This window comes from Heteronotia binoei, chromosome 19 (genome assembly GCF_032191835.1).
Source record: "Heteronotia binoei isolate CCM8104 ecotype False Entrance Well chromosome 19, APGP_CSIRO_Hbin_v1, whole genome shotgun sequence".
Classification (NCBI taxonomy): domain Eukaryota; kingdom Metazoa; phylum Chordata; class Lepidosauria; order Squamata; family Gekkonidae; genus Heteronotia; species Heteronotia binoei.
In genome coordinates this window covers 6,999,442-7,014,010 of record NC_083241.1, presented here as the reverse complement: position 1 = coordinate 7,014,010, position 14,569 = coordinate 6,999,442, and the positions used below count along the sequence as shown (strand labels likewise).

At 45.3% G+C, this 14,569-nt stretch overlaps 1 protein-coding gene across 5 annotated transcripts in view; it reads right to left on the bottom strand.

Annotated features, from left to right (window-relative positions):
- CHD2 (chromodomain helicase DNA binding protein 2) overlaps positions 1-13,977 on the bottom strand; it is a 119,177-nt gene extending 105,200 nt beyond the window's left edge. For 4 of the 5 annotated variants that reach the window (XM_060259791.1, XM_060259793.1, XM_060259792.1 and 1 more), the window contains exon 1: positions 12,921-13,977. In XM_060259791.1, the coding sequence (XP_060115774.1) occupies positions 12,921-12,982 (62 nt within the window). In that variant the 5' untranslated portion in view covers positions 12,983-13,977. The remainder of the gene's footprint in view (positions 1-12,920) is intronic. The other variant, XM_060259795.1, reaches the window with a different exon arrangement.
- Between the last annotated feature and the right edge of the window lie 592 nt (positions 13,978-14,569).

The following is a 14,569-nucleotide window of genomic DNA, read 5'->3' as shown; positions in this document are numbered from 1 at the left end:
CTCCGCAAGCGAAGAAAACCAAGTCTTGCTTTTAAGAAAAGAGATTACAAAGCGCAGGCCTAAAAAAATGGTTCTTACCTTCACCACACACAAAAAGTCAGCCGTTCAGCTAGCAAAATGAGGCAAATAGGCATGCAAATACTTTTCAGAGAGAAGGGGTTTCCCCTTTAAATAGACATGGTGGTTATTAACAGATGGTCCTTGACTCTAGGAAAGTGGGTGGTTGAGTGAAAAAGGGAGGGGGAGCGGAAAGCGCACTTCTATGCAGAACTGATCTTTGAATGCGTTTCCGAAATATGCCACACGTTTCACGGTGGTGGGCCAGTTTTAACAATTTGCTGTTGTTGTTTATGATACTCTGCTGCTTATCCTCAAGAGCCCTGTGGCACAAGAGCAGATTTTCGCCAGACAGCTGCATCTCTGCATGAGTCCCTGTTCTGGACAAGCCTCCTTTCAATCAGCCACGGGGTACTGGGGAGGGGGGGGCTGGCCAATTCTACAGGATCTCTACTGCTGTTGCGATAGGATCAGTCACTCCCAAACAGGGACAAAGCGGAACTGGTCTCCCCTGACAGAGAAGACACCAATGCATAGCTCAGGACACAACAGATGCGGCAACCTTCTCTGGGAGCGCACGAGCATTTGGAAATATTTTCCCAGGGTAGCCCTGCAGGTCTATAGTGGCATGGCTAGATCCAACTTCAGTAGCACCGCAGAAACCAGCAAGATTTTTGGAGCATGTGCTTTTGAGAATTCTGGTTCCCTCCATCAGAGACAAACCATACTGGAGATCTGAATCCTTATATCCCAGCCAAAAGGTGGGGAAATGGGTTGCAAAGAAAGGAGCAGGGTTTTAGGCAGTTTGCTTTTAATTATTGCAATGTTGTGTATTATGGTACGTTATGTGAACCGCCCTGAGCCTGCTCCGGCAGGGAAGGCGAGATACAAATTAAAGATTATTATTATTATTTTGTAGCAGGAACTCCTTTGCATATTAGGCCACACCCCCTCGATGTAGCCAATCCTCTAAGAACTTACAGGGCTCTTAGTACAGAGCCTACTTTAAGCTCCAGAAGGATTGGCTATGCTACCAAATCTTAAATAGGTATACACAAGGGTGGAATTCTAGCAAGAGCTCCTTGTAAGATTTGAGCGTCAATGCGGCAGATGAGGTTCAATGTGGACAAGTGCAAAGTAATGCACATTGGGGCCAAAAATCCCAGCTACAAATACAATTTGATGAGATGTGAATTGCCAGAGACTGACCAAGAGAGAGATCTTCAGGTCGTTGTAAATAACGCGCTGAAAATGTCAAGACAGTGTGCAATTGCAATAAAAAAGACCAACACCATGCTGGGAATTATTATGAAGGGAATTGAAAACAAATCAGCCAGTATCATAATGCCCCTGCATAAATCGATGGTGCGGTCTCATTTGGAATATTGTGTACAATTCTGGTCACCGCACCTCCAAAAAGATATTATAGCATTGGAAAAATTCCAGAAAAGGGCAACTAGAATGATTAAAGGTTTGGAACACTTTCCTTATGTTTAAAACACTTGGGGCTCTATAGCCTGGAGAAACGTCGACTGCGGAGTGACATGATAGAGGTTTACAAGATTATGCATGGGATGGAGAAAGTAGAGAAAGAAGTACTTTTCTCCCTTTCTCACACTACAAGAACTCGTGCGCATTCAATGAAATTGCTGAGCAGTCGGGCTAGAACGGATAAAAGGAAGTCCTTCTTCACCCAAAGGGTGATTAACATGTGGAATTCACTGCCACAGGAGGTGGTGGTGACTACAAGCATAGCCAGCTTTAAGAGGGTATTGGATAAAAATATGGAGCAGAAGTCCATCAGTGGCTATTAGCCACAGCATATTATTGGAACTGTCTGGGGCAGTGATGCTCTGTATTCTTGGTGCTTGGAGGGGGGGGGGCAAAAGGGCTTCTAGTCCCTCTTGTGAACCTCCTATTTTTTGGCCCCTGTGTGACACAGAGTGTTGGACTGGATGGGCCACTGGCCTGATCCAACATGGCTTCTCTTATGTTCTTCTGTGACACAGAGTGTTGGACTGGATGGGCCATTGGCCTGATCCAACATGGCTTCTCTTATGTTTTTATGTGACAGAGAGGGTTGGACTGTATGGGCCATTGGCCTGATCCAACATGGCTTCTCTTATGTTCTTCTGTGACACAGAGTGTTGGACTGGATGGGCCACTGGCCTGATCCAACATGGCTTCTCTTATGTTCTTCTGTGACACAGAGTGTTGGACTGGATGGGCCATTGGCCTGATCCAACATGGCTTCTCTTATGTTTTTACGTGACACAGAGTGTTGGACTGGATGGGCCATTGGCCTGATCCAACATGGCTTCTCTTATGTTCTTCTGTGACAGAGTGTTGGACTGGATGGGCCACTGGCCTGATCCAACATGGCTTCTCTTATGTTCTTATGCATATTAAGCCACACCCCTGATGTAGCCAATCCTCCAAGAGTTTACAAGGCTCTTTTTTTGTAAGCTCCTGGAAGGATTGGCTACATCAGGGGGTGGGGCCTAATACGCAAAGGAGCTCCTGATAGAATTCCACCCCTGGGTGTATACGCATGGCCCAACCTGACATGGCCTGGCCCAACAAGGTCTCATTTATGTCAGATCTGGCCCTCATAACAAATGAGTTCGACACCCCTGCACCTCCATTCCAACTCATATTTGATGGAGACTTCCCTCTGGAAAGCTCATGCCCTGAAAATCTTGTGCTACTAGATTCAAATCGTAGAATGCAGAAGCCAGGGGGCTGGAGTGAAGAGCAGCAGAGAGTCAAGTAGGGAGTTTATTTTGCAGTTTTTTATTTTGATCATATTGTCTTGTTGTATCTACTTCTCAAACTTCGCCTGTCAGAATCTGTTCCTAGGATAATGGTAAAAAAAGGAAAAGCTAGTCCCCTGTGCAAGCACCAGTCGTTTCTGACTCTGGGGTGACACTGCATCATGACGTTTTCAAGGCAGACTTTTGTATGGGGTGGTTTGCCATTGCCTTCCCCAGTCATTTACACTTTCCCCCCAGCAAGCTGGGTTCTCGGAAGGATGAGTAAACCTTGAGCCAGCTACCTGAACCCAGCTTCCGTCGGGATCGAACTCAGGTCGTGAGCAGAGAGCACGGACTGCAGTACTGCACTTTACCACTCTGCACCACGGGACTTCAGGATAATGGTATAGCTGTATTATAGATTTTTGTCTGGGGGGGAGGAGGAATTTAAAGGGTTAAGATTTTGTGAATATTTGGCTGCACTTGTATATTTTTTTAAAAAGTTTAATTATAAAAAAAGAGAATGCTAAAAACACTTTTAGCTTTTCATGAACATCCGTCTATACTCCTTAAGGAACTTTGAAAGGGACTTTGAAGGGACGGTGGCTCAGTGGTAGAGCATCTGCTTGGGAAGCAGAAGGTCCCAGGTTCAATCCCCGGCATCTCCAAAAAAGGGTCCAGGCAAAGAGGTGTGAAAAACCTCAGCTTGAGACCCTGGAGAACCATCAATGGGGCTGTGGCTCAGGGATAGAGCATCTGCTTGGGAAGCAGAAGGTCTCAGGTTCAATCCCTGGCATCTCCAAAAAAGGGTCCAGGCAAAGAGGTGTGAAAAACCTCCGCTTGAGACCCCGGAGAGCCGCTGCCAGTCTGAGAAGGCAATACTGACTTTGATGGACCAAGGGTCTGATTCAGTATAAGGCAGCTTCATATGTTCAAGTATAGATATTGATTGAAGAAGAGATCATTTTCTGCAGGAGTGAGACCAATATACTTGCGGATTTCAGATACTTTGAGAGTTTTAGGACTTTTGTATACATGCACATATTGTTTTGTTTCACTTTGGATATATGAGAATACTGCATATTGCCTATTGGTTTTGGATCACAAACCAATTTTTATGAATTTTTTAAAAAGACTGAATATTTTAAAAAAAAATCAGGAAATTATGATTTTGAAAGGAGTGGGGGAAGGAAGTCCAAAGCACCATTGAGCGAGGAAGTTTGGTAGAGGAGATATCTAGGCAATCTACCCCATGCAAGAGATCCAGGTGGGTAGCTGTACCACCCTGAAGCAATAGAAAAAGTTTGAGTCCAATGGCACCTTTAAAGCCAACAATGTTTATTTGATTCATCTATACCCAGTCTTTCTCCTCACAGGGACCCAACCCGGCTTACAGCATTCTCTTCTCCATTTGATCCTCACAACGACGCTGTGAGGGAGGGTAAGTTGAGAGCTTGTGATTGGCCCAAGGCCATCCAATGAGCTTCTGTGGCATGTGTGGAGATTGGAATCCAGGACTCCCAGATAACAAGTCCAACATTCTTGACCAGTACACCACACCTCTCTCAATTTCTGTAGTGCTTAAGAGCACAGGAGCCCTGACGGAGAGGGGAGGAGCAGCGATTTATGCAGACCAGCAGTTTCTAAAAGCTGAAAGATCTTCTTCTGCCCAGATTCAAGAACTGATTTCAAAGTTCAACCAAAAAGAGGAAACTTCAGCAAATCCTTTCAGCTGTTGTGACTGATCTCTGTACTGACCTCGCATGCTTTTGAGCAGGGGTGTCGAACTCATTTGTTATGAGGGCCAAATCTGACATGAGACCTTGTTGGGCTGGGCCATGTTGGGTTGGGCCGGGCCATGTGTGTACCTATTTATGATTAGATAGCAGAGATATAAACTTTCTAAAGCACACAGACAAACACAAAGGTTTTTTTAAAAACTTTAAAACACTCTTAAAACATTAGCACTCGGTCTTAAAGGTGCTTTCTTTGTATTTCTCCCATGAGATCCAGGGAACTGGGCAAAGGAAACTCTGGGCCTTCCCTTCCTTCCCCAGGGGATCAGGAGGGGGAGGAGCCTCAGCCAATAGAAGGAAGAGGGACTTGGCTCAGTAGCTCTGTTGTGCAATTGAGAGAGCCTGGCAAAGCAAGCAGAAGGAAGCAAGAGAGAAGGAGAAGGAAGCAGATGACAGCCAGTTGTACACGGGCCTGATACGGCCCCCCGGGCCGCATCTTTGACACCCCTGCTTTTGAGTCCGCTGCAAAGGGTTCCTCCTTTTGTATTTTATGCGCTTTTAACCCTGCTGTTCACAATCCACCCACTCACCCATGAACGTAGCTATTTAACACTGATTGAAGATTCACTTCATGCATCTGATGAAGGCCAGCTAGGAAAGCCTATGACACAGAACTCCGGGGGTGGGAATCAGATGGTTTGGAACTCAATCAGCACAGGTGTTTGGTTTAGACCAGAGGTGGCCGAACTGTGGCTCTTTCACCCATATTCTGTGGTTCTCGGAGCCCCCAATGCCCCATCTGCCAGCTTGGAGATGACATTTGTCTCCAGCCAGCAGTTTGGAGAATGCCGTTAAAGTTAAAGTTACTTTCTTTCCACCTCTCCCTCACTCCCCCTCCTCCCATCTATTTTCCTCCCTTCCTCTTTCCAACTCTCAAATGTCTGATATTCATATCCTGCGGCTCTCAAACACTGTAGATTTATTCTATGTGGCTCTTCTGTTAAGGAAGTTTAGACGCTACGGCCCAGTCCTGGAAGGAAAAGAATACCCCTGAGCACGCATATTCCCTTATCACAGAATAACTGCAGTCTCAGCTCCCCTTCACATGGATTTTCAAATATAAAAATGCACCCATAATTTCTCTTCTCCGTAAAAAACAAACAGGAGGAGGCCTCAGTTTTCATTTTTTAAACTGGTATTTGGTTTTTTTTAAAAAAATACTGATATTAAATATTAAATTACCCAGACTCCTCCACTCTGCATTTCTTAAACCTTGCAACTGCAGCCTGGGGGAGGGGCTTCCAAGCAGCCAATAGGAAATGCCTCCAATTTGCATTTGACACAGACACTCCTGGTAGGCAAATGTGGGGGGGAGGGGGGCGTGGAATGCAAACCCTACTGATCCACGCAAAGAAACTGGAATAAAATAAATCTCTGTAATGTGTGGGAAAGTCATTGTGGGCTTCAACATAGTTTATTTTTGACTTGTTTATTTAAACTATGGTTATTTCACAATTACTACTGGGCCTAGCCTAGGGCTACCATATTTCAAAATGCAAAAAAAGGGACACACTTCCCGACTATTTCAAATAAATGATCGCTACATCCAGTCTCATTTGGAATGCTCCTACCATTTAGACTGCGATAATTTCTACTAACGAGGAATATTCCTAACCTTCCAACCCCAGAAGAGGACATTTTCGTCAGCTTTTTAAAAAGAACCCCAAAAAAGGACGACACACACAAACACACTAACAAAAAGAACCCCAAGACTTGTCTAAAAACAGGGCATCTGATTAACCTAGCCTACTCTTTCTCCAAGAACTCATAGGGGATTACAGTCTATTTGATCTTTACAACAACCCTGCGAGGTAGGTTACGCTGAGACAGAATGTATGTCTCAAAGACACCCTGGCTGAGTGGGGATTCAAAATGTAAGTCTTCCAGATCCTAGCCTGATACGCTAGGTACACCACCGCTTTAGATCACGTTAAGCTCTGAAAGTTAACTTCACCCCCAGAGTGTTTGCATCTTCACAACCAAAACAGCACCAAGAGCCCAGCATCAGTTGCAGCTCTACCAATTCCCCTCCCCCACCCCTTTTCCAGATGCGGATGGATGATCCTTTCGGAGCTGTTCCCCTAAACGGCAGTTTTCATGTTTTAAAATAACCGTTTTTGTGACCGAGACACGACAGATGGCTGCTAAAAGCTGGAAATGTAGAAAAGGGGGATAATCCAACAGGTGTTTCCGCCAAGATTTGAAAAAATTAAGCAAACTCATGGTGGTTGCGTAGTCCGATCATTCATGTAGTCGTTCTGAGAGACAGAAAAAAACGTCTGTCTGGCATGGAATGATGGAGGGACATTGGCAAAGATTTAAGGCAATGACTCTCTTTAGGAAACCAGACTGAAAGCTTGGCTCAACCTGCTGACTGCTGGGAAGAAGCAAGAACAGAGGAGAAGCAAGAACAGATCAGTGAATCCAATCTGGAAATTCACAACCATCACAGAGAAGGCAGATTTTTAAAAAAAGAAAGACACCTGTTTTTTGACATTCCAGGTTCCTTACATTTTAAACGTTTGTTGTTAGGCAGGTTTGCTCTTCCAAATTAATGCAATAAAAATATCTACCACCCCCAGACACGCAAATGCCTTTTGCTTTTTAAAACCAGCTACAATGTGGTTTTGGAAGCCTTTATCCAAGCACGGCTGGAGGATTTCAGAAAGCAGCGAGTAGAAGGGGCGGTTTGGGGATTAGTAAAAAGAGCTAGCTCACTTCCAGCTAATGAAATATTTCAAACCTGACAGTTCAAGGGTCTTACAGGCAGCAGACCCTCTAAGCTGTGGAGTCCTGTGAGCAAATATTCTACTTTGTGAGCTGCTGGCATTAAAGTGGTGAGCTGCTGCATAACTTGGTTTGCTCTGGGGCCATTTTTCCTGAGCTAACACAAAAACGTGTGAGCTGGAGACTAAACAACTGTGAGTTAGCTCACACTAACTCAGCTTAGAGGGAACACTGTTTGCAGGGCAGTGCACTGAGAGCCAAGTATTAAAAGGCCTGAGCCCCTGGATCCAAATCTCCGCAACGGAGCTCCTCCCAGGGAATCTGTGCAAATAAAAACCTACATCTGAGCAAATGTGGCTTTTTCTTCAAGAAGACGGCAGATTTATACCTCGCCTGTCTCTGAATCAGAGTCTCAGAGCAGTTTACAATCCCCTATACCTTCTCCCCTTACAACAGACATTGAGAGGGCTCTCCCAGCAGCTGCCTTTTCAAGGACAACTCCTGCGAAAGCTATGTCTAACCCAAGGCCGTTCCAGCAGCTGCAAGTGGAGGAGTGGGGAATCAAACCCAGTTCTCTCAGATAAGAGTCTGCACACTTAACCACTACACCAAACTGGCTCTCTTTGAGTACCAAGCACAAGTTTATTGTCAAACACAGCCAAGATCAGAACGACCTTCCAGTTCAGTGGGAGTTATTACTGACTGGAGAGTCGTGGGATTTTAGATGTCTTGAGCATTCAAAGCAGCGTCTTTTTGAACTCGCAACTAGAATTTTTTTAGCAAAGGAAGTCACACGGCCAAGGTCTAAGGGGACACGAAATCTATCCTCATTTACTGGGGTAAGCAGAAATCATTGTGGAGTGTTAGCAGTTTCGATTCTCAAACTGGAGGGGGCCAATATTCCCACAGAGAACTGTAATCTGTCACACAAATGCTTGAATATTCCTCTTTAAGTACATCAGACAATACCAAATGCTAACAGAACACAATATCTGAGGTCAAAGCCACTATGATATTTTTTTGGGTGGGGGGGGGCAGTCTGGCCCTAGATCGCTTAAAAAAAAATAACTCCCTTGCCATTCTCGTACAAACAAGGCTGTGGGTCGGACATTTGAGAACACACACTCTGGCCCAGGGACGTTCCACACCAAGGGGTTATTAATGCTTCCAAAGATGCTGACTGCACATGCAAGCACTTGATGACTGTGAAAAAGCTTGCAGCAACACCGCCAGTCGCTGGCTCTCTGAAACCCGGTTTGTGTTCGTTAGCATTTTTTATTTTTAGAGAGAGAGTACAAGGGGAGCGAAATCGCCTGTGGCTCAAACCCGGCTTTCCAGGAGCACGAAACAGCCGCCCGGTCTTGCAAGGCCGTGTTTGAATCCTGCCTGCCTGCCTGTGGCTGGGAAGGCAGAAGCCGAGAAAAGCGGGAGAATGGAGCTGTGAGTGGCCCAGAGAGGGAGGGAGGGGGGGAAAGAGCAGTGCCAGCTGACATCACGAGCAAGGCAGGGCTTCGGCTGCCGTGGAGCCTCCAGCGGTGACCCTCCTGTTACCAGGCGAGCCGACAGCCAACCGGATCCCGCGGCCAGCCCAAAATGACCTTTGAACTCCCCACCAGCAACTTCCTGCTGTGGTTCTCCCTCCCCCCCCCCCACCTCCATGCACACTGCATTGCACTATGTCTCTCAGCTATGCAGCACAAAGAAACAGCCATTTTGTGACAAACCGGGCTTGCGGTTTAAAACGCCTGGCATCTTTTGCCTTTTAGGTTCCCGTCTGCCCCTTTTTTCTCCTTCCCCCAAATAAGTGGCTTGCACCCGAGACATCACTGTGCAAAGAACACTGACACAGTTCGGCTGCTGCTTTCTTTTGCTATCTCCCGCCCTCCTTCCCCTTGGTTCATTGTCTCCAACTAAAATCTTCCTTGCTGAGTAGTGGTTTCATAAAATGGCTGCCACCAGGATATTTGGTGAGCAGAAATCTGCGTCGGTCAGCTCCCCCCAGCCCAACTTGGTTCCAGGAGAAAGCCACTCCATAAATAAAGCCCCGCTTTACAAAATTAACAGAAACGCAGCTTTAAATCCACCCTCCAACCCTAATGTTTCAGATTTGAGCGATGTGCACAACAATGCGCTCTAAGTCAGGGTGCATTTATAACCAAGACGACACTGCCAACGCAGAGGATGAACTGTACGCATTTTTCTAGGGGGACACAAGTTTGTCTTGTTATGCGCGTACCATGTAAACCACCGTCTCCTTGCACACGAACGCCCAAACTTGCAGAGTTGACTTCAATGCATTTCCCCTACCGATGGCCTGATCCTAACTGCATTTACCTAGAAGTAAATCCCCCTGAACTAAAATGGAATTAAATGTCTCAGGAAAATATGCTGTCAGAATGGTTGCAAGGTATGAACAGGACTGCAGTCTTAAAAATCATACCATTCCGCACTAAAAATCTACAGGTGTATATGGAAGGGTTTTTTGCAGTTGCCCCAACATCTGGAGCAGGGCAGGTGACTGTAAACATCTGGCACCCCTGGGTGGTGGGACTTTACCTACTAGGCAACCTGTGGCCCAGGAAATCGCACATTAGCCTTTTTCCCCCAAGGGCCTTCATGTGAAGAAGATGATGATGGTGATATTGGATTTATATCCCGCCCTCCACTCCGAAGAGTCTCAGAGCGGCTCACAATCTCCTTTCCCTTCCTCCCCCACAACAGACACCCTGTGAGGTGGGTGGGGCTGGAGAGGGCTCTCACAGCAGCTGCCCCCTTTCAAGGACAACCTCTGCCAGAGCTATGGTTGACCTAAGGCCATTCCAGCAGGTGCAAGTGGGGGAGTGGGGAATCAAACCCGGTTCTCCCAGATAAGAGTCCGCACACTTAACCACTACACCACACTGGTCTCCTGAAAAGTTAAGGATTCTTTAACACAAATAACCTTTTTAATGAAGTCAGGTTTTAAGTCGGAATTTTTCTATGACAAAATGTTGTATGGGACCCTGATGGTTTCATTTTCTGATGTATACTGCAGGCCTCTCAGAGAGCTTTAATACTGGGAAGTACTGAAATATAGTAAAGTGTACTACAGGTCCTAAGCTTACACAGAAGGATCCACTGCCACCACTTGTCCTTTTGTGAAGACTCCACAGAACAGACTTGGTTCCACTTTGATCACAACCCAAACCTCGACAGTTGTTAGGGAAGAAGCCAGCATGGCAGTTGGTTCTCAGAATCCATGCTGGTGATCTTTGAAATTCTCACTCCAGGCTAGAGTCAATTGCTTTGAATCTTTGTAATTGTGAAAACTTCCAATTGGGACACCTGTACTTTTGAAGTATGGGTGCTTCCTGTGCCAACATGAAGCTTCCAAGTTTCTACCCCGTTCTGGTATGTTTGACTCCTGAAGAATAGGGGGGCACCCATATCTTACTAGTCAAGTATGAAGCCATCTTCTAAAACTGAACAGGAAAAGAGTCAAGATACATGTTTTCATTCAAAGATGATAAAAAAATGTTTGCAAAGCAACTCCCAGGAAGGACTACCTTCCTTTTATATTGATATTGTAGAGTCCTTCAGAGTGGGAAACAGAGGGGGGAAATCTTGAGGTAGACCTTTGATGGGGAGGGGTTGTGTTGGATGGGCCATTCATCTCCATTTTACATACATTCCGCCCCCCTCCACAGACACACACACACCTCCCACTAAAGAGAGGACTTGATGTCATAGATTACGTGCTTCCTCTTCAATCTGGTGGAGAGAGGAAGTCTGAAGTCTATCACACTTCCACGCTGCTTGTTTAGAAGTGATTCCACCACAGGCCTACCTCTGCAAAGTCAAGAGTGGGAAGCAAAAAAAAAAAAAGCACATTTTATGACTGACAGGTGCCTTGGAAGCTCAGAAGTTCAAAGACAACTGCTTAGAGAACTCCCGTTTCCCACAGTCCATGTGACTGAGAACTGCCAGCAGTCAATACATTCTGATGAAAGGGGCAAGGGTGGGGGAAGAAACAAGGAGGCCGGGCTTTATTTTCTTACAGTAGCTGCTCGCATATTGGTTGACAATGAACATATGATCTGTTACCCAGAAAGCAAGAGTTCACATGTGGAGGTTATGCAAATAACTTACCCAAGGGAAAGGGAAAGAAAAAAAGAATCTCTGAAGGGAGGACTGTATCTAATTCTTAATTCTGATACACCTCAAATGCCCAGACCCTTGTTTCAAAGCGTAGCCTGGTGGGCCTCCAATACTCCTAAAGCTTCCTTGTTCAGTTTATCATTTCTTTTAAAAAAAAATGAAAACTGCACTTTTTTCTCCTATCACTAACTGTGGAGCAGGATGATTAATTTCAAAATCAACTTTCTAACTAAGTCAATGGTTTTATAACATCATTTCCAGGGGTAGTGGTATCCATAAAGGGTTTGTGCAGAAATTAGTGGTTTGTGTCCCCCCCCCCACTCCATAAATTGCAGCAAAATCTGTTTAGTTTTGCAATTACCGTAGATTTACTCCCACCACAAAATTTCAAATTGGCTACATCCAGAAATCACCCTCCAATCCCTTAACTTGTTGTTCTCAACAGCTTATCCACCAGAACGTCATTTTCAACTTCAGTGTATTTAATGGGTTAAGTCTGGATATCAAAAGATTTCATTCATTCCTCCGCCACAAGCACAGGTTGCTACAGAAGTTAGCTTCAGAATTACAAATGCTCAAAAGCAAAAAAGAAAGATTTAACATAAAGAGGGGGAAATCAATACGTAGAAAAGTAATACTGTAGATTTAGCATAAGTGTGTTTGTTGGGGTTTTTTTTAAAATAATGGTACAAAATAAAGTTGCATCTTGGGTTCTGCTTCTCACCCAGATTGGTAAAAATATCAGAGCCAAAGTGAACATCACATCTCAAAGGGTCTCGCAGTATAGATGACTTCTTTCTTAAATACAACCAACCACTATCAGTAGGAGAATGTGGTTAAAGTGTATCAAAATACCCTAAAAACAACTAAGACAGTATCAAAGTTCGATATGCCAAAACCAAATATCTCGCAATGGGGTTCAACCTAACCACCTCATTTCCATTTTTATTTCAAAATGAGCATTTTTTCATTCATATCACTTCTGCAGGGTGTTTATTTACTATGGAATTCAACTACCAGGCCTTCCGTTGGAAGTTTAGACTTCAGAAATTCTTCAAAGGGGGAAAAAAAATGCCTTCTACATAAAATGGTGCAATGCAGCAACAGCTAAAGAGGCAAGGTCATTTTTCACAGCACAAAAGCCCTCCAAAAGCACGAAATCCACAAGCTGAAAGAGCATAATATAACAAATAAAGGGCTGCATCAGGAGAAAGGTGCATTACCTTTTTATCTATGCCATGGGGCCTCTAAGTCACAGCCCAACTTTCCGAAATTGGTATAAAAAATTAGGGTGTGGCATCTTCGAAATCTCAAGGTCACTCCTTAAGCAAAGAATCAAAAGCAATGAAATACATATTTTACTCCTGTATCGCTGGGAATCCAAGGCTGTCAAGAGGTAAACAGTGTCATCAGGTTAACCAAAATACACAAAATAAAGTTGAGATCATACCTCGATGCATTGCTGTGGCCAGAACCCTCCTCTCCGTGGCTTTTGTCCCTGTTTCTCATCATCTTTTAATTCTTAAAAAAATATTAAGAGCAAGGCAAATGAGCGCTTGGGTCTGCTTTGAAGTCCCGTGCCCAGGTATTTACTGTCAAAAGTTGAAAGAAAGGTAAAGTCCCACTCGCTGCCTTTGGCTTTTCACGACGACGAACAACAAAAAGTCCTGACGTTGCAATGCTTCCAATAATGCAGAAGGCTCACAAAAGCAAAGGGGGGAAATCGATAATTAAATACTACATTTCCCCCCCGAAAAAAATTTAAAAAGAGGGTCCACAGCCCTGCGGGACACTGTGCAAACTTTCCCGAAGTAACCGTGGAGGCAAATATTCTAGGTATTTTATTGCGTCATTCAGGATCGTTCAAATCGGTCGACGACAAAATAAAATTCAAAGTACTCCGAAAAAAAGGACAAAAATCTCAAAAACGATGGTTAATAATCGCCCACCTACCTGATCAGGGCACCCGCGCCAGGTCCTACCCGATATTAGTTTCGGGTAGTGGGGAAACATCAGCTCCAAAATGTTTCCCAAGGCAGACGGACCGGGAGTCGTTGTTATTTTTTAAAAAAACATTATTCCCCCCTAAAAATCTAACAAATAAAGGTTTAATCCCAAAAGATCCGCCGTCGTTTAATCGCCAGAGGCGATCATTAAAGCGAAAGGAAAAGATCCGGAGGAAAAGCTCATTAGGCGAGCGCACAAAAATGGAGGTGCGCCATGGCTTCCAAGCTGGGAAAAACAACGACCTGGGCTGCTTCTTTCCAACAAGGCGAGGGGAAAAGAGCCCCCCGAAGCTGCTTTTCTGCCCCAAAAACGCTCGCTCTCCCCCACGCCGGCACCCACGAGAGGCCAGGGGCCGCCAGAGCCCCTTGAGACTGCCCAAAAGTTGGGGAAAGTTGCGCAAAAGTGGTGGAGGAGGGGGAGAAAAAAGGCAGGGAGGCTCAGCGCGCTCTCCAAGGCACAGCCGCCATCTAGAGCTTTCTTCCCAGCTCTGAGCTCTGCCTTTGATTGACACTCTCTACATTTACCCCACAACTCAGGTGATGTACCATAGACCCACCCCTTCATTTCCACCCAAAAAAACCCAGAAAGGGAGCCTCCACCTAAAGGGAAGGGGCCCCCCAACCCTGGGCATCTCAGACTACCCCAATTTGTGGAGGGGGCAACTTAACCCCATCTGGTTCAGACACCCTTTCCAAGCCAGAAAGAGATTATTGGCTTCTTTTGTTGTAGAGGGCTGGCATATTTCTGTCCTTGGGCTAAAATTACTTCCTCCCTGGACAGGAAGTGGTGATGCAGCAAGCCATTTTGAAGCAGTGGAAGTCCAGACTGGGGTCCATTGGGTTACCCCCAGTACTCCACATGGGTAGGCAAGCCCACCACCCAATGGGGTAATTCTCAGAAAAATGAGGAAGTATCTTCTTGTTTAATAGCCACTGTGGGAAAACTGGCCATAAACATGCCCCTTAGAGCAGTCATTCCAGTGAAAAAGAACTAGCTACTAACCCTGCCAATCTCCATAGCGCCTCCCTAGTGGCTCCACTTGGAAGCAACAAATGGGGCAATTGAAAATCCAATTCATTAGTTACTGAAGCG